General features: G+C 30.6%; 1 protein-coding gene across 1 annotated transcript; it reads left to right on the forward strand.

The window, feature by feature from the left end:
* Window positions 1-966: 966 nt before the first annotated feature.
* fh (frataxin) lies at window positions 967-16,527 on the forward strand. Its single transcript, XM_035351314.2, has 5 exons — window positions 967-1,310; window positions 1,410-1,489; window positions 4,103-4,220; window positions 12,363-12,457; window positions 16,326-16,527. The coding sequence occupies exons 1-5, from the start codon at window positions 1,173-1,175 to the stop codon at window positions 16,462-16,464; spliced, it is 570 nt and encodes a 189-aa protein (XP_035207205.1). The 5' UTR covers window positions 967-1,172; the 3' UTR covers window positions 16,465-16,527.
* Window positions 16,528-20,607: the final 4,080 nt, after the last annotated feature.

Here is a 20,607-nt window from a genome sequence, read left to right on the forward strand (position 1 = left end):
TCTTATTAGTTATTTGGAGATATGGCACATAATTTAGGTAAACCTTGGCATAAGTTAAGGTCTGCTTGCCTAAAAAGGAACATATAAACTCAAGTAATTAATTTTATTTTAAATTAACATATTGTTTTTAGTCTGTATGCTCTATATTTGCAAAAAATTTCATTTACAATTAGAAGAAAAGCACACCAACATAAAATATAAAATTAAAAGCAATGTTAGATTGATGTAGGTTTTAAAATATAACATTTTTTATTCACTATCTTAACTACTTCACGCCACTTAAATCGCTGTTTTAATTGGGATTACGAAACTTATAGTTATGTTTAATTCAATGGATGCTTTAGGCACAGAATACATGTTATGTATCTAATAACTCATTGCTGATAAACAGCAATCAGAACTTAAAAAAAAAAAAAAAAAAAAAAAACTACTCAGGTCAGAATTTAATAGCAATGGGAGGAAAAAAAGATGACAGTGGAATCAATTCACTTGCAATTCTCGCCCTTCATTTACCATGGTTTATGACATAATCTTATCAAAATAAGTTTCAAATTTGCTTCAAAACTTACACAAGAAAGAAAAAAGTTAATTTTGCAGCTGTCATTACGTCTTTTTGCCTCTTTATGAATTTGAAAAGCACTATAGAGCATAAGTGGAAAAATATTTAATGAGGAAATAAAAGCTGTATGCATACATGAAAACAAGGTAAAAAATAGAAATGTACATAATAAAATCCTTCTACATATGAGATCGAAAAATAAGTAATTTTTTTGGAAAATAGAATATCGATGGGGTTTCCGAGAAATGTCTTATTTCATATTAAATATGAAGCTTAAAAAGCTGATAAAAATTATGAATTATGCTTAGTTAAATGTAGTTTATACATGGTTATAGTTAATCATGTCTTCCTAATTTTTTGAGCAGACGAAACTTTATGTTGTTTACCTTGGCGTAAGTTTTGCGGTGTTTCGGTTTAAATGTAAACATTAGGACGTAAATTTGTAGGTTGTTGAGAACACGTGTGGTAGTTCTATTTAAAAAAAAAAAAAAAAAAAAAAAAAAAAATCAGTGCTAATGTTATAAGTTATTCTTCAGTTTTAAGATTTATCGCTTATGAATGAACTTTGTTCTGAACGTATGTTTCATTTGTGTCAACCTTATCAACATTTACTATGTCTTTTATTTTAAGAAACCATGCATGTGCGAAATCTTTTCGCGCCATTCTGAAATGGAATTTAAATAAAAATTTGCCGAAAAACTCGCACAGCTGTTACGCCAGTTTAATTTTTAATACTCGAAATATTCCATATGTAAGTATTGAAATAATTCTATTATTACATGTTGCAATGAGTTTTAAAATTTAAAGGAGCAAAATTAATGTTTGTTTATTATTTGTATTTTGTGTATAGGTTATTCATCAATCGAATTTGAAATTTAGCAGTCGTGAATTCTCGGAAAGCTCGAAATTGCTTGATAATAAGCCTGCAAAGTAAGAATTACTCTTCTAACAAATTATTATGTTTTAAAATTCATATAATATTGAACAAATAGAAGCCTAATAGAAGTAATTCTATTAGGCATTTTACATAAATTTCTAACGATTAAATTACTTCTTAGTGCGTTTCATTATACATGGCGATTTTTAAAATGTTCCACTTTTATCCTTTAAAGATTGAAGATTGTAAGAGTCACTTGAGGTAATTTTGGATTATTGACATTCTAGGATAATTCTTGGTCGGACTACTTTTTTAAAAATCAAAATAGCCGTTCGTTAAGCTGTAAAAAAATTATAAGGACACTGTTAACTGGTTACTTTGCAATATATTGATGACATATTATGGTGAAAACACTTAAAAAAATCTTCTATTTAATTTCCTATAAAAAACACTGACCTAGATTTTTACAGATTTTACAAAGATCTTTGACATTCTTCTAGTTTTAGTTTTTTACCTTTTACTTTATTTCAGTTATGAACTACTACAGCTACTAAAAAGCAAGCATAAAATTTTCTTGTGTCATACTAAAATGGTTTACTAGTTAAAATAACATGCCGAATAATGATTGTTGGAGGATTTTAAGCAACAATAATCACTGTAATGTTCATAAATTTGCAGGACTAGTTTTGAAGGTTCTATATTTAAACCTTTGAAACTAGTCCTGCAAATTTATGAAGGTTAGAGTAGAGAGAATGGTATCCCTTGTATTATCGCGAAGTTGTTGTTTCATTTATTCCCAAGTTGTTATTTCATTTTTCGCCAAGTGCTGGTTTATTTATTGTAGCCGGAGTAGCTGAATGTTATGACATAAGCGGTTGCTTGATTGTGGTGAATTTGTAAGGGCTTGTCGTGTGTGTTGGTTAGGAAGTACATTGCTTGTTTTCTGGTTTAGACGGTAAAATGGCTGAATGTGGTAAGACTAATTTGAAGTTTCTGTATGATTTTGAAAAAAAGGGGAAAAGAGCATAATTTGACTGGTGTGTAAATGAAGATTTACTTAATAGCCATTATTAAGTGTCCTGTTTGTAGGAAGGAAATGCATATGGTCGGACAAATACGGTACTGCAGATGATATTTTTGACTTTTATTTTGTGAATTTATGTGACGATGCCTCTTTTTTTTGAGATTCTAGTTCAGATAATTTTAGGAAGTTTTTGGATGCTGTTAAGGAATTTCGTTTGACTGAAGAGGTGTTTATTTGTGAATAAATTAAGTGGAAATTTCCTTTGTGTAGTGCAAAGATGAATTTCCTTTTTTTGTTATTTCATTGTTTGATTTAAAATGTAGTTTATTGAGATTATATACTTTTTTGTTGGCTGCTCCTTTGACTTTTTAAGTGAATATAGTTTGATGTGTACATGGAGAAAGTCAAGGGAGTGCGCATTGCCTAGTCTGTGCTATTCTCTGACTTTTTTTAAGTGAAAATAGGTTGATATGTACATCGATAAAGACAAGAGAGTGTGCAGTGCCAAGTTTGTGCAATTCTGGGTTGTTTTTCGAAGGAAAAATAGGTCGATCTGTACATGGATACCGAGTTTGTGCAATTCTTTGTCTTGTTACTTTGGCTTTGTGTAACGCTTCGCTACATAAGTCAAAGAATTGCACAAACTCGGTATCCTTTTACCTACAAAACACACCAATTTTCGCCAAGGGGTACCCGTAAATATACTTTTACCCACAACCTTTGTCCATATGGGCTATTAGATATAGGTTTCTTTGTTTTAATTAAGAAAACATAACTATTAGTATTTAAAGACACAAGAAACAAAGCTTCTTAAGCACTAGATGTTACTAATAGTTAATCACTGCTTCATAATTATCATCTCTCTTGTTTTTTCATTACATCTCCTGGCATCATGGTAACCAGCTTTAAATTTTTGAACTTTATCATAGAAAACTGCTAAGGTAAATGCTTTCCAGCAATAAATGTAATTTATTGAATTAATGAAACTTAAATTGTGCAAAATGCTTTCTCCAATCCCTAATGATTTTCAGCATAATTTTTCTTATTAAATTTTATTTTATCTGAATTGTCTCCATCTGCTGTTATCATTTGTAGAATTTTTTATGAAGTTTCAATCATTGTTTATTCAGCTAATATTCACATTTTTTTTAGCATCTTTAAATGGTACACTGCTTAAGTTGATTCATATAATTGTATGTCTATGAATTATTAATCTTATTTTCATCACATAAAACTTACAATAGCTGATTAAATATTAAAATATTTTATATCAAAATCATATAATAAATAGTTTAACTACCCAAATCAGGCATTATAAAGTGAAGTTAAGTAGATTTCTTTCAAAATGACAGTGCACAGTGTGAAAAACCCAAGATACCCTAGAAACTCGCAGTTTTCCATATTTTAAGGTTGCTAAAGCTTCTCTAAATATTGCTACTTAGAGAACCTTCTAAATCCACCTTTATTGCAGAATTGGAGCAGATTTATTTTATTACAGCAGAGTGTTTGTATATGAATAAAATTTTGTACTCTAGTTCTTTGTGCTCTTATATGCTTTTGTGTTTACACTTTTTGAGTTGTTATATCTTTGTTTTGGAGCTATTATATATGCTGTGTTATAATCTGTATTTTTTTGGTGCAGCTTAATTTCTTTGGTGGAATATGGAGAAATAGCTGAAGAATGTCTCCAAAGTGTAGGTGAACAGTTTGAAAATATCTTGGAGAAGGCAGATATCAAAGACTGGGATGTGAACTATAGTGTATGAATAATTTGTGATTATGATTTTTTTTATTTGAATTCTTTCTCCTTAAAGAGTAAATTAGCATATTTGTAATAATATTTTTATCGTATTATAGCTTATTGTGTTTTATGTATCAGTATAATAGGGCTTACTCTACTTTCATATATTCTTTCTAATATGTATACGGTACAAAGTCCGAAATCCAGACGTCCATTATCCGAAATGATCTAAAATCCGGATCTCAAAGGCACAAACATTTAAAAAAAATTTTTTTTATTAATGCTTTACACATGCACATTTGTGTAAAGCATTAATAAAAATTTTTTTTTTTTTATTTTCCATAATAAAACATGTGGAGATTTTCACTTAAAAATTCCGATTCTTAATTTTACTTACTAAATAAAATACCTCGTTATGGAAAAACAATCATGTAAGTATAAATTTGTGAGATTAAAAATTTGGCTCCGTAGCTGAGTATCTACTTGGCATACATCTCAAAGCAAAACATTCACCTATTTTATATCCCTGAAGCCAACCTGGCGAGTGATTATTTATTATATTTTGCTTTCATCACCGTATGTTTATCAATACATGACAGCTTCAGTAATAACTCATGCTGTGATGTCTAAACTTTTTTTATATTAATAATTGAATAACAAGAGTATGACATCCTTTTACACTAACATTACACTTGGTGATGATTATAGATTTTTAAATGCTCTAAGAAATGTTGATGAGGAAAAATTCAACAAAAATTTCTTTTCATATACTAAAAATAGATTTTGATAATGAAACTCATAGGCTAAAAGATTACATTTAGTGCTATTTTAATTAAGAATAACTGATATGTTATTCACCATAAACCTAGAAGCGGCGGCAGAATATGTCGACACCAGACAGCAGAATTTAGGGAAGACAAAATTTTTTGAATTTAGGGGAAGCACCGAGTGCCAAAATTAAAGGATGAGAAGTTTTTATGATTTAGGGAAAGCACTGGGATCCAAAGTTTAGGCACACTGAAAATTTAGAACTTGGGAAAATGCTTTGTACCAGAATATAGGACACGTAAAGACTGTACCAGACGGTATCAAGCGCCAGCCTTAGATAGTCTTAAGTATATGTGGGAGTTTATTTATTCAGAACTCGGATTAGTTTGAAGCATGTGCAAGAAATAAATGTAGGTATAGTAAATAACTAAACTAATACAATTCAGACTTAATTTAGTACGCAATAGGAACAAGACAAAATTTAGCGAAACAACTTGCCTTTCATTGCCAATCTTGTGATACACAGCCAATAATGTATAACGGATGCTATTAAGCTATACTAAAATTATCTTTACTGATTCTAAGGTATTTCAATTAATGTAGCAGACTGTGCTGCTCCTTGATCCTCTAATTTGATCCAGCTTATTATTTTTTGGAGACTGTCATTATTATGGCAATTTTATAAAAACTAATCTTGAACTTTCGATTATGTTAAAAAGAGTTTCTAATTCTGGAGTTGCCAAAGGATCTATGAAGCAAAACTATGTTTCAACGTCCATTATACAAAAAGTGGAATTGCTGCAAAAAATGGATAAAATCATATCCGTCTCAAAATTATGTGAGGAGTATGCCATTGGAAAGTTCACTGTATATGACACAAGAAAAAAGAACTTTTTAAATTTTTTGTGGAAGCATCTTAAACAACTTACATTGAAAGAAATTTTTAATAAAGTAAACAAATAAATATTAACCTTTTTTTTGTAAATTTTGATATCCTTTAAATCATAATTGTTCCTTATTTCATAAATTATGATTTCATATTTTTAATTGCATAATTTCTGTATGCCATCTTACCAGATTTAAATTGACAACTTCCAACACTTCCATCACTCTTCTAATAACTATAAACTCAGGCCCCGGTGCATTAAGTGTGCCAGGCCACATAAAACTGAAAATTGTTCTGCCAAAAGATTGGAAATTGTTAAATGTTACAACTGCCTTCAGACTGGCCACATGGCCAATTATAGGGGTTGCCCAAAATTCCCTGTAAACAATAAAGTACCAAGAAATAATCCTAATCAAATCAATGCCAAAAATAATATAATCAAATCTGAACAGACTGCCAGCCAAATTCCTATGGTCAGTAGCAATGCTTTTAGTACTTCTAATGTTGTAAATAGTGTGTCTTATGCCTCTGTCACTACCAATTCTTCAACTGTTATGAAAAAATGAAAAAGCACTCAAAACAGAGCAAATTGTAATAATTCGCAAAACAAACCTGAACTAAGTAGTTTTACTGATATTATTAAATTCTTTAAAGAAGTTGCCAACATGTTTAAAGGACTTTCCTTCACCAACATCATTCGAAAAATTATAAACAAACTGCCTGAATCACAGGCTGCTACCAACAATATTGATAAACTTTTTATTTTATTCAATGTATGCGAGGACATTTCTGGTTCTGTTCAAAATTAGAATTGTTCTACTGCATGATACATTGCTCATTATTGTTATTTTTGTATTTTATCTCTTCTTATTTGTATCATGTTCACCACACTATTCTTCTGAAGTCCACCACTTTCTAATTCAGTACTTTTTTTTAGTAATCTAGGCAGTTGTATTTAATAATATGTATTATTTATTTATATTCTACTGCTTACTTTATCTTCTTCTTATATCTAAGTCTTAAGTTATAAATTTTTCTGGGATTTAGATTGTTCTTATTTGCATTTATCCTTACAGGCTTTCCAGCTCGACGGCCTCTGGCGTCACTATCTTTACAGCTTTATTTACTTTCCCAGTCTTGATTATCAACAGTTATTAATGTTTTTTACTCATTGTTGAGTACTTTAAGTCTTTAAAAAATTAATTAACTTTTAATTAGTTATTTGATATTACTTTTCGAAATTTCCTAAATGTTCTACAAGGGTTAGAGCCTCGGCTCAATCACCTTGGTGTAGTAAACACAGCTCCACAGGGGACTGCAGATTTCCCAAATCCGGAATCGCCAAAATACTCACCAGTCTGTATTTTGGACTTTGTACTGTATAATATTTATTCCTAATATATATATATGTAAAATATAAAATATGAAACAAAATTGCTCACAAAGTTAGTTATTAAACTGTATTCAAACTAATTGACAGTAGACCTTAAAGTCATAATTTTTAATTAAACACATCCCTTCTTCAAGAATATGTTTTGCACCATTTTGTATCATGCTGCGGCATGTTACATCACACCTTCCCTACAATTTCTCTGCTTTGTCCACTTTCCATACTTTCTTTTAGTCTCAGAACTAAAGCAAGAGAACCGAGTTTTTGAATACTGCCAGCTACATATTGCACTTTCTTGTCACCCGTGTTCGCTGCTCTACCGGCTTCTATATTGTGTAAGATGTAATACACATATATAAAATTGGTGGGGGGGGTGCAGTTCACATGACTTTTATACAATTTTATCATCCTACTTTTAGTTTACTAAAATATTATCCACATTTTCGAGTAAGTTCAAATTTTTCATTTTTTCAATCATAAGAATCAAATAGCAGAACATAAAAAAAAAATTCTTAATGCTTCTGAATACTCAATTCCTCAATATGTCACACCTCATATCTCTTCTGTACATTGACAAGTGAAAAACATATAATGTAAAATCTATAAAAGTACTTAAGGTTTTTAGTTAGATATATCATGAATTGAATTCATTTTTTTTTTATTTCTCACTTAGTCACTTTTATTTCTAACAAGTGAAATTAAAAAGTAAGAAAATGATATGCCTAATACACTAACGTGTGCATCTATTACTTTTAAATAGCTTAGTTTATTAATAACAGACAGATTAAATTTGAAAGATAAATAAGTTACATTTTGCTGAATGGCAACAGATTCAAATGAAAAGTGAAACTGTGCATATACAGCAGATGACATTTAAAGTGAATCAATGCAAAATCATATTTTGAGAGTAATAGCCCTTTTAGGTTACAAATATTTGAGATTTCATAAAAAAAAGGTTTTCAGTAAAATTATTCATATGCAAAGTTATTTACAATAAAAATGTAACTAGCAACTATAAATTCTGCTTTTAATGTTATACTGTGTTTGAGTTGCAATTATTCGTTAGTTTGAAATCTCTGTAATTTTAATTTTGAATTCATTGATTATTAGAATAAACTTCTTTAGTATTCTTTAGTATTTTTTGTCAACTTTTATCCTACTGTACCTGTCTGTTTATGTAAATATTAAAAAGTCTTTGAATCTTTAAATTTCTGTTGAAAAAGTATAAAAGAATCTGTAATTTAAAAATACACTTGCTAAAAATGCTGCTTACATAATCTGCAGATGTGTTTAGTTCTAATAAAATGTGAAACAGTAAATAAATAAGATACATGCAGAATCTTAATTTATTCTATTCGTGTATGAGTTACATTTAGGTATGTTTTCATCAATATGGTTACTGAGATATTTGTTTTCAGTCAGTGTCTGTCTGCACTTCTGCAAAAATTTATGAATAATGATAGAATATAATGAAGAATGATATGTGTTCCTTTTATCAATGCAAGCTAGCTTAATAAGGTTAACCCACGAGCACGTGCACCAAAATTACGAACATGAGAAGGTGTGCTGGGTATGTCATACCTGAAAGCAATTAACACATTTTAAATTGCATTAATGATATAACTACAAGTATAAATGTGGATTAACATAAAAACAATGAACTTTAGAATATTTTAAATAATATAATAAATGAAGTATTTAGCTTACAATTATTTTGTACATCTCTGGCAGATTGAACACATATGCTCCATACAAATACTGATATTACGTTTCTCGTGCAGAAATCTTGTCTTTCTGTCCTTGTTTTTAGGGCACTCAACACATCTTCTGTAAATGTTTTTCATCTTTTTAGATGGTGGTTCCATATTGCAATCTCCTGAAATTATTTTTTCTTTTAGTTTCAAAGGGAGCATGATTTGCTGCTGCTGTTGATTTGAGTAATCTTCCACTAACTTCAGTCCTAATGATTTGAGAAAAAGAATGCCTGTTTCTAAACTGAGTTGGTGGTTCTTTTGTAGAAATTAGATGTAGAAATTAGAAGATTATCTGTGCATTAATTGCTGTAACATTTAAAATCGAGAAAAAAATCACCATAGGTCACCGTTTTGATACTCTAGCTGTAGACTATGCTGCTCCCATTTCATCTACAACACCTACTGCTCCTTTGGTCAGATTATAAAATGAAATAATATCCAGCTTTTTTAGTACTCTAGTGGCTTCGTCAATTTTACTATCGTTGTGCACAGATGAGAGTAGGACAACACTTCTGTTTTTCTTGGTGCATAAGAAATAATCGTTGTTTCTTTCTGGAAACCAAAAATTGAAGAATATGCTTTTCGTTTCATCTTTAGAAAATCTGGTGGAATTTCTCTCTTATTCTTTCTCAGAGTTTCTACTATAGTTATTTTCTTCCTTAGTAGGTAATGAGATAGCTGGGCTACAGTCAAGTTCCGTCCAGAATTTTACAATGGTTCCATCAAATGCTTTACAATAGCGCTTGCATTGTTATCAAACTGAAATGGCCGCTGGCCGGCGTATATTTCCATTTTCGATGTATAAAACACTCTGGAATCAAACAGTGCAAATATTTTTATGCCATATTTGGCAGGTTTTTTATGCCATGTATTGCCTAAATGAACATCATCCCCTAAATGGTTCTATTTTTTTATCAATTGTTACATATTCACCTACAGTGTAGGCTTTCTGACAGTTCTCACTGAATTTTTCAAAAAACTTTCTTATGGGAGTGAGTTTATCCGCATCTCTCTTCTACTTGGATGATCTCGGATATCATCAAACCAAAGGGATCTTAATAGGAAAAGTAATCGGTTGCAGGACATTGTTTCAATCTGTTCCCAGTTCCATCTGTTGCCCACAGATCTTTTACATTGACATGAGAGGATTTGTGAACACCACATATATACAAAAGTCCCCAAATTGCTTTGATTTCACATTCATCTGTTTTCTTTGCATCGTGCTTATGTACAAAATGCTCCTGAATGGAATCAATGTAAATATTTGTACATTGAACTATTATTTTTCTCATGTCTTTGTCAAGGAGTAGAGACCAGGAATCCAATGGTGTTGATGCATCGTTCGAATAACCAGTATTGCCTGGAATTTTGAAGAAAATATTTTTAGAACTAGTCCTAACATTTGTTCAGAATTTGTTTTTAGAACTAGTCCTAACATTTGTTCAAAATATTTTTAGAACTAGTCCTAACATTTGTTCAGAATCAGTCCTAACTTCCATATCAGGCCATTTATACCAACATAATTTTCATCATTTGATTGATTTTCTGATTCATTATCTAATTCAGTGTCTGTATCACTGTCTGTTTATGAATTATGATTGCTGTTGTATTCTTCATCTATTAATTCTTACGCCTCTTCGCTAAACAATTCATCATCTGTTGAAATATTTTCTAGCATATTTCTCAACCATTCCATTTCTTTTTATCATAGCTTAGATGCCTCGTCATGCTGACTACCTAAGAAAGTGAGGATGAAAATCTGAGAGACGTGAGAAGGCATGTGGGTGTCTCATACCCAAATGGTACAATTCCTAGAAAAGTATTCAAAGAATCACTCCACGAACATACCAGCTTCAAGAATGTGACCTTGAATTCAGATGCAAAAGGTTTCGCCCATTTCCAGGAAAGGGGGTTGGAGATAAGGGACAAAGAATATGCTCCCGAGTATGAGATACCTGGCGCACGTGCTCGCGGGTTAAAGGAAAAAAAATAGTGTTTAAAAAATGCAGCCAGAATTTAGGAAAGTCTGGTAGAAAGATGCTGTTAATGTATTAAATAATATAATTATTTAATTTAATAATATGCATTTAATGCATAAATAAACAGGCTGATCCAAAAGTTAGTTTACATATAAATTTACATTTTAGCAAATGAAGCCACAGATTGATTGTTAGGTGAAATCTCCAAGTGGATATTTGTCAACAAGGTGGGACAACTACACATAAGGCTCTAGTTTCAGTTGAAAGGGAAAATTAGTTGGAAAAAAGAGAGATTTTTATAGGGCCTCTTGGCATATGACATCACCTGCCTTTTTTTTTCTTTTTCTTTCTTTCTTTCTTTCTTCTTTCTTTTCTTTCTTTTCTTTCTTTTTTTTTTTACTCTAGGATTATCCCATAATTTTATGTTAAATAGATTGTGTATACATATTTTCTCCACATTGAGAAAATAGCTGACTGGAAATTACCACTATTCTGGAAGATATGTTTCTATGAATATATGTCACCTCATTCTTTATGTGAAATAGAAAATTGCTCACACTTACTTGTAATGATATTGAACATCTGCTTGTAAAGTGATCAAATGAATTATGTTTACATTTTAATTACAGGCAAAGGTCTTTTTTTTAAAAGCCTTATTTGTAAATTTATGGAATAAGCAACTTTTACATCATTCTGTAAAAATAAAAATTAAGGTCGCCTGGGGAAATTCTTATTATGAGCTCTCATAGTAAAGTTTTCATTTCAATATAAATTCACATTAATTTAAGTTGTTATAAATTTTTAGTGATTTAAAATGGAATGATTCCTGGTCATTTCGAGGCAGCTGTAGGTCAGCATCGTTTTTGGCTCAAATAAAAAGGTACTGACCTCATTTTTATGGCAAATTTTTAAAATTATTAGACTAAATTGTTAAAATTATTTTTTCTTTTGTTTTTTTCCCTTTCTCCTCCTTTTTCTTTTCTTTTCTTTTTTGGTAAATCTTATAACTGAAGGGAAAAGGTAAAAAAATTCGGTGAATAAATGCAGATTTATTTGATATGTATTTGTGTTAAACTTTAATTAAAAAATCTACTTGCAATCATGTCTGTGTTTATATTATTTTTGATTATTATCTAATTTGCTTTTTTTTGAGAAATTTTGATAATCTAGAGTAAGCACGTTAAAATTACTTATGCGGCTTGAAATCGAAGTTGGGCTAGGTTTAAGTTTTTCATGTTGTAGTTTTCCAAAGATATCTCTATTTGTAACTAATAACAGTAATATAAGTTTATTATTGCAGTTATAGAGTTCTATAAATAATTTTGATTCATAATTTGAAAATATGTTCATTTCATGAAACTCACTGCTGCGAAAATTTTTCCAGAATGATGTGTTGAAGATATCATTAGATGAAATTGGAGAATATGTCTTAAATAAACAAACTCCAAACAGGCAAATATGGTTATCATCACCTATTAGGTTTGTTTTTAAATATTGTTCTTAAGTAAATTAAAGTAAGTCTGTACAATTTGTCCATTGAGTGATTATAACAACACTTTAGAATTTTGTACATGCATGAAAGTGAGATTGATAAAATTGGAAAATATGTCTTAAACAAACAAACACCAGATAATCAAATATGATTATCATCACCAATTAGGTTAGTTCTTAAATATCATTGTTAAGTAAATAATAATTATAACAACACTTTAGAATGATGTATATGTATGAAAGTGAATTATTGCATTCTTAAAAACATATCTGTATGACAGAAAACACTTCTACAAAAGAGTTCAGCACTTCTGCAGTTTGACAGAAAACACTTTTGACATTTTTGATAAGCCTAAAAATTTCACGAGTTTATAAATATACAGTGGTTTGCATTTGTTTTTGGATGCTTGTATTTTTACAAATTATTTGCATACCTACAAGTTATTTGCATAGACACTATTAGTTATATGCATAGATACTTGTACTAAAATATTGAAATGTAAATTAAAAATTTTTTCTAATATATTATTTTTTTACTTTCTTTTAAGACTTTTAACTTTCTTGTTGCAAATATTTATCATCAAAATATTCCTTTTAAGAAAGCGAAATTATTCAAAAAATGTTATTGAGAAGCTTACATAATAATTCAGATAGTCAAGAGTGATTTTTAAGATGTTTTTTCAAATGAGACTTATCATAATTTTTTATTCCTGATGAAAATATATCACAAGAATTACCACCTTCCTTTAGGAAAATATATTAAAATTTCCACATCTAAAGTGACCATGCCAAAATGCTACAAATTAATAACAGAATTTGTTAGAAATTTAATTATTCATCATTTTATCAAGGTGGTAAAAGTATTTGAAATAACTCCAAAAATAATGGATGCTATCTTTCATTCAGCTATCTTTGATGTTATAAAACAATGGAAATTGTGGGGAACTATTGTAAATGTATTGAAGTCTGGACCACAATCCAAGTAAGTTCAAAGAATCAAAGATTTATCATATGAAAAATCAAACAAGACAAAAAAAATGTTGATCTAATTTGCAGTGGATTTAGAAGAACAGTTTATAGTAAAAGTTAATGATGAAACAATCGGAAGAATCATTAGGACATATGGATATCATGGGTGATCAGCAAGAAAGAAAGTTTATAGTGGTGCTACTAGTGCCACATTTTCATCTTTCAGATGTTCAAAACATGTGTCCAGAATTTCATTTATTTAGCAAAAGTCTTTCTTGGAGTTGGAATTTCATTTTCCATCAGTTTATATAAATATTTGTAATGAAACCAAAAGCATCTGCAAGAAAGCAAAATATATTCAAGCTCTATCAAAGTAATGACCCTAAACATACAGCCATAAATGTTCACTTGACAACTGTCCTGAAGTTATCAAAATGTGTAATTTTAACTGAACGATATTCTGTGAAATGTCGAATATTTCCTATTTTCATGTCTTTTGTTAAATATAAAAAGTGTCCAAATACTTATATGAGTTCACTTTTGGAACTTTAATAAATTTTTTATAAGCAAAATTAAAAAAGAAAGATAGTGTTTTTGAAAGAAAAATAAAGTTATTTCACTAATATTTAGTAACTGATATTTGTAGATAAAATTGAAAGACAGAAACATCCAAAAACAAATGTGAGCCACTGTATATATTATTAAAATTATTATGAAAGTTCAAATGAATTCTGCAGTAGTAGTTTTTGGAGCTAAAAAAAAGTGGTGTGTTCTTATAAATTTACAGGTATTACAAATTTTAGAACTGAAATGCTCAGTTTTGAATAAATATAGAATTTTTTATTCATACTGGTTTGAATATCTAAAAGACAAAAAAGGGAAAAAATTTTAGTACTTGTGTGCTATCCTGTTGCCTAGGAAAGTTGGCTATCATTGAGTTGTGAAAGCTGGCAGAGATGTCGCTAGATTTGCACCAGTCATTGCTGTGGAATTCTGAGCCACACTTTTATCTTCAACTCTTAAAATAAAACATTCAGCAGTTTCTCTGCACAATCCACCAAATAGTCACTATGAAGTCAACTATTTATCCAAAGCGGTATTCGACCTGTTTCGTTTTTGCACTCCGTAAAAAGCTTTTGTCAATTTCTGCTATTTTTGTTAGGCCGTCTGATTTTACCAGAAGCTGTCTTCAAACTCTAAAAACTTCCTGCAAGGGATTGTTCCAATCTATTATTGTTTCATTGGCTTTATCCTGTCGTTCTTTTGCCTATTAAACAGATGATAATTCTCTCGACCAGCCTTAAATGAAATTGTGCAGTCACAAATATGACTCTACAGCAGTCAAACTCATTTGTTTTCAAAATGCAAGGGAATCAAATCTAACAGTAACAGGGAATTTATATCCTTTTCCCTAAAAGCAAAGAGGGACTCATTGAGAATCAATTGCGATTTCATTAAACAGAAGCACAGATGTTATGATAGTGTTGTGTTGCAATGTAATGCTAATCCATACTTAGTAGTAACTCGTATTGCTATTTGTCAGCTTCATGGTCGATGGTATAAGCACCAAATTTTTAACTGAAAAATCATCATCCCTATAATTTACCAAAATCATATGGTTTCATAGCATAAGTGTTTTTCATTGTTCCTTATCTGTACCAAAAATGTTAAATTTTCATTTGTTGTAAACTTAGCGGTACTTTCTGATGATCTGCATCACCATTTTAATATTCCCATTTCATAACTGTATCGAGTTTGGCTTGTTTGGGTTGCATAAAATGTGTTAAATTCCTAACAGACTGGAAGCGAATTATCGCTGGTTCTAAAGTTAAGGATAGAGTCTTCGGAAGGCTTCAAAGCAAACCTTTTTATTAAATCAGGACTTGAACATAAAGGCACTTCTCATGCTCACATAAGCCACCATAACTTGTGGCGATGAAAATTAAAATAACAGTCATATTCAAGGTTTAAAGCTAAATTTAGTAGCCAAGGCTACACAATTGATTTAACACAAAGTTGAGTCAAACTTCTCACGGCATAGAAATTTAAATATCAGCAACTACTATAATGCTAAGCCAAAGAATCTTAGCTAGCAAAGACTAGTAACACGGCATCGAAAGGCAGAAATACACTCTGCCTTACAATCCGAAAACCTCATCTCAAGTACTCTCAATCTAATTTGCATTCTGGTAGGGAAATGGAAAGACAAGTAAAAATCTAAATAATAAAATAACTGGTTATTCAAACTAATAATAACTTTACATTTGAATTACTGTATATTATGCTTTCTTCCTGTTTTTAGAAAAGTCAGCAATGATAAGGGAAAATTAGGTGCACAATTAGAATTTGATAGTGGTTAAGATAGTGGCCATCATAATAATGAGTTGAATGCTTTCATCAGATCCAGATGAAGTACTGCAAGATAATTCTGTTTCATTCATTGACAAAAATGTGTTGAATAACTCTATCTGTTGATGACCCATTTATTGCTGAACAATGTTTCAGGAATCGTATTGTTTTCAATCGTAACAATGTTTCAGGAAGCGTATTGGCATTAATGAAGTTGTTATTACAGAGGTAATGTTCAACAGAATTTAAGTGCTCTTATTTTGCAGAAACATTACATTACATTATCGTAAATAACTGAGCCTCATCCAACATTCAAACTGGGGCCCAACAATATATGAAGTCAGTTTCCACTAATCACCATATCATCTAAGGTGGCATGATGTAAGTTAAAATAAATCGACGATGAATAGTTTAGTAGGAAAAGCATAATGGGTTAAATACTTAAGAATAATTTGATAAGTATTTATAAATTAACTAATTATAATTTTTTAGCTTAAATTCTTGATAGTGTAACTCAAAATTTCTCTTTTTTTTTCAGTGGTCCCAAAAGATATGACTATGTAGATGGTGAGTGGATTTATAAACATGATGGCATGTCTTTACATCAACTTCTATCTACTGAAATTAGTGATCTATTGAAAGTAAAAGTTACTTTTAGAAGTTCTAGAGATGGATAACAACTATTTATTATGCAACATAATAAGTGTAAGTTACAATGTAAATAAATTTGTTTTAGCAGAGATTAGTAGTTGTATATTACTTAAAAATATTAAGGTGTAAATAAAATTTCATGAGTAAAAGCTTAGTTATGAAAAGAAATTTGTCAGGGATTAAAATGCAACTCTACTACTATTAAAAAAGTACACTGAGTGAAAAGCATTTGACTTGCCTAGTGAAAAATGGTTTTAAAATTGTTTCAGTGAATTTAGTTTCATGACTATTTTATGAAGATCTCTTTGCCTACTTATTTGTTACAAATTTCTCCCATGAAAATCAAGGTTTCATTCTGAGATATTAATCCAGAGTGTCAGTCACAGGATCTTTAGCAGTGTAGAGGTATAACAGAAGACAAATCTGCTTCTTGCTTTCGAAATAAGTGTATATTTAAGCTAACTGAAAATAGCATGAAATAATAGCTTGCATGACTTAATCAAATCTATAAACTGTGACTAGTTTACAAAATGAAAATTAAGTTCTAATAGTTGCAAGGTGGTTAATGTGGAAGTACAGGATTGGGATACAATAGAGCAAGCATTATGCATTAAAGAGCCAAATGTACAATGTTTTTAAAAGAAGTACCATTTTGAAATTCCAACGCCACAATGCTGTGGTCAGCATTCTGCAGATCCGCGCTGTTTACTTGTTTGTGTTAGTAAGCCACATATCTGTTAGCAAGGCATCATTACGGAAACTTTAGGCTGCGTTAACATTTGTTTTTGGGTATTTAAAATGGCTGCGCTGACTGACAATTCCACTGACTGTGAAATATAATTGGTGATCCATTTTCTTAGTGCTAAAGACTTGTAAGCAGCTGAAATCCTTTGTCAGACTAGTGAAGAGTATGGAGAAAAATGTTATGAGCGATGGAATGCTATGGGAATGGCTTAAAGCTTTTAAAGCTGACCGCGGGAATGTTCATTATGATTAGCAAAGTGGGCAACCTTCTGTCATTATGGAAGATTTGGTCCAGAAAGTTGATGAACGAGTGAAACAGAATAGATGCTTTACAATTTTATCATTATCTGATGACTTTCCTCAGGTTTCATGTAGTGTTCTGTAGGAAATTGTGAACGAGCGCTTAAATTATTGAAAATTGTGTGCATGCCGGGCACCAAAAATGTTGACAGAAATGTACAAAACCAAATGTTTTGTTAGTGCTTTAATTTTTCTTCAGCAGTGTAGTGAGGAAGGTGATGACTTTTTATGCCACTTTGTCTCAGGTGACGAAACCTGAGTGCCTTACACTACAACAGAATCAAAGCAACAATCCATGGAATGGCGGCATTCATCATTACTCAAGAAAGCAAAGTTCATGCAAGCAGTTTCAGTCCAGAAAATGATGTGTACTGTGTTTTGGGGCAGGAAGGGGGTGTTGCTTGTGGCTTTCATGACATTGCCTGTTCACAGGTGGTTAAATGAATTCAAGATCTCATCTCATCATTTTGCTGGGATCACCCTCCACACAGTTCCAATCTAGCATCCAGTGACTACCACCTGTTCCTGCATTTAAAAAAGCATCTGAGTGGTCAACGTTGAAGTCAAAATAACCATGTTGCAGTGGGTGTCATATCAGATGGCAGACATCTGTGAAGGGGAAATTTAAAGACTGGCTGTGCGATATGCCTTAATATTGACTGGCTGTGACTGGCTTATACTGGCTGTGCCTTAATATTGGCAGAAATTATGTAGAAAATAGATAGAGGTAAGAGCTTTCATATAAAAATAAAATCTGTAAGAAAATTATACTTGTTTCTTTTTTGTTTCCAGAAGGTACTTCAAAAATATGCCTTTAGTAACCTGTTTATTTCTTCTCATGAGTAGGTATACAATGGCATCATTGCGAGTAAGCAAAATCGATACTGATCCAGGAATTTTCTGTCTGAGATTTTCAGCTGCTTTTTTTTGCCAGGGGGGATTTGAACTACCTTTTTTCCTCCCTTTTTGAAAAGAAAGAATCAATAAGAATTGCAGGATTTGACAGTTGATGAATGCCGTGCATGATTAAATTCTTCCAAGACAAAAGCATCATCCATACTTTTGTTTAGAACATATACCTTTGTTTAAAGAAACATAAAATGAAATTGTATTTTCCTATTATCAAACTACCAAAATGGCAGTGCAAAGAAAGATCATGCCATGAATAGAAAGGATTGTAAAGCAGAAGCTGATTCAGATGTTTGCTCCTTCCTTTTCTTATAGCTATCCAGTTTATTTATTTTTAGTGCAGTAGTAGTTGTAAAGGGTAGGGTGACCACTGAGTGCACCAAATGGAAAATTTATACATATGAGACTTTTGCTTTCCCGTAAATATTTCTGCTATAAATCTGTCTTCTTAAGCTAAAATAGAATATTTTTATTTCTTTATTACTTAGTTCATAAACTCATAAATCAATATACACTATTTATCAATATATACTCTTCATTTATTTCTCTTATTCGTTAGAAATATGAAAAAGATAATAAAAATTTTATATATGCATATCTGTCATGTATCACTGAAATTTTAAAATAATCCTTAGCATACTTTTCTAATATCTTTTATTGACACGATTCTTAAAATTTTTTCTATTTGCTCATATTTTTCAAACTTCTGGAAATGCCAGTTGAAATACTAAAGATCGAGTCATTTGGTGCTGCCATCTTTTGGCAATGCGAAAAATTAAAAAGCCTTTTCTTTAATAATTTTGTGCTGTCATCTGTTGGTTAAATTATACCAGGTATTCCGAAACTTTTTCTTGCATCGACCTCTTTTAAATGAAGGGATTTCTTTATCAATCCCCTTAATTTTTTCTCAGTAATATAGAGTACACAACACAACAACACAATCATAATGCGAATAATCGCACATGAGTAACAAAATGATAATATTTAAACTAATAAAATGAACAAAAGTTTTGGAAAAAAAAAAATAAAATGGTTCGTTTCATTTATGTTTCATTTTTAGGCCAAGGAAACGTTAGCTCAGAAAGGCCTCGAAACAGCATTAGGTACTCTTAAAAACAGTATTTTGCGTCGGTTCAACATAAATGTCCGTTTCACTTTTCAAATTGTTGCCACTGAATATTATCGCTCTGTATTATATTCAAAGAAATTAAATAATGAAGAAACTGCATGAATGTATGTTTGTTTGTCGCATTGTAAAAAAACAAAAGTACCTATAGCTATCAAATTTTGAATAACGTAATCCTCCTCCCAAAATGGCCACCTGGAAGCCCGAATTTGGAATTTCGAGTTTATTTTATTATCTATTTTATATTTGTAAAATCTTAGCGACTTTTTGATTAAAAAACCCAGCGAGTTTAAAGCGAGCAATGGTAACATTGTACGATTTAAAAAAAAAAAAAAAAAAAAAAAAAAAAAAAAAAAAAAAAAATTCCGGCACGCGAGACTGTCTATCGAGAATTCTAAAGATATACTATTTTAAGCTGAAAGGAACATTAGGTCAAATACTCTCGAAACATTTAGGTGTGCGTAAATAAATAAATAAAAAATAAATAAATAAATAAAAAAGGCCTCTTTGGGCATAATATAAAATCTGAAACTTTCAAGTTTTTTTTTTGTATTATTATTATTATTTTTAATTTTACAAATATATACAAGTTTTCAGATGCAAAATCACAGATTTTAGTTGCACAAAATGTTAATTGGTATATGTCGGCGCTTGATGGAATGATGCAATTTCTTTAGTAATTGGCATAAAATTGCCGTTTTAATCCTTAAATCGTCTTCTTCAGAAATATTCAACCTGTTTCTTGTTATTTGTGGTAGATTATTAAAAAAACTGTTATTTTCCGTACAGTGCCCGCTCTGAACGCGTTGAGTTTGTTAATCGAAAATTCGTTTAAGTTTTACAGAGTATGAAACAGATTAAAACAAATTCGAAATTCGGCCGTCCAGATGCTCATGTTCGGGTGGAGGATTATATTATTCAAAATTTGATGGCTCTAGATACTGTCGTTTTTGTCACAGTGCGAGAAACATACATATATTCATGCAGATTCTTCATTATTTAATTTCTTTAAATATAATACAGGACGATAATATTTGGTAACAACAATTTGCAAGGAGATACGGACATTTATAGTAAAATAGCGCAAAAT

Source organism: Stegodyphus dumicola, chromosome 6 (genome assembly GCF_044657685.1).
Source record: "Stegodyphus dumicola isolate Sdum_Otavi_A_Nest chromosome 6, ASM4465768v1".
Lineage (NCBI taxonomy): Eukaryota > Metazoa > Arthropoda > Arachnida > Araneae > Eresidae > Stegodyphus > Stegodyphus dumicola.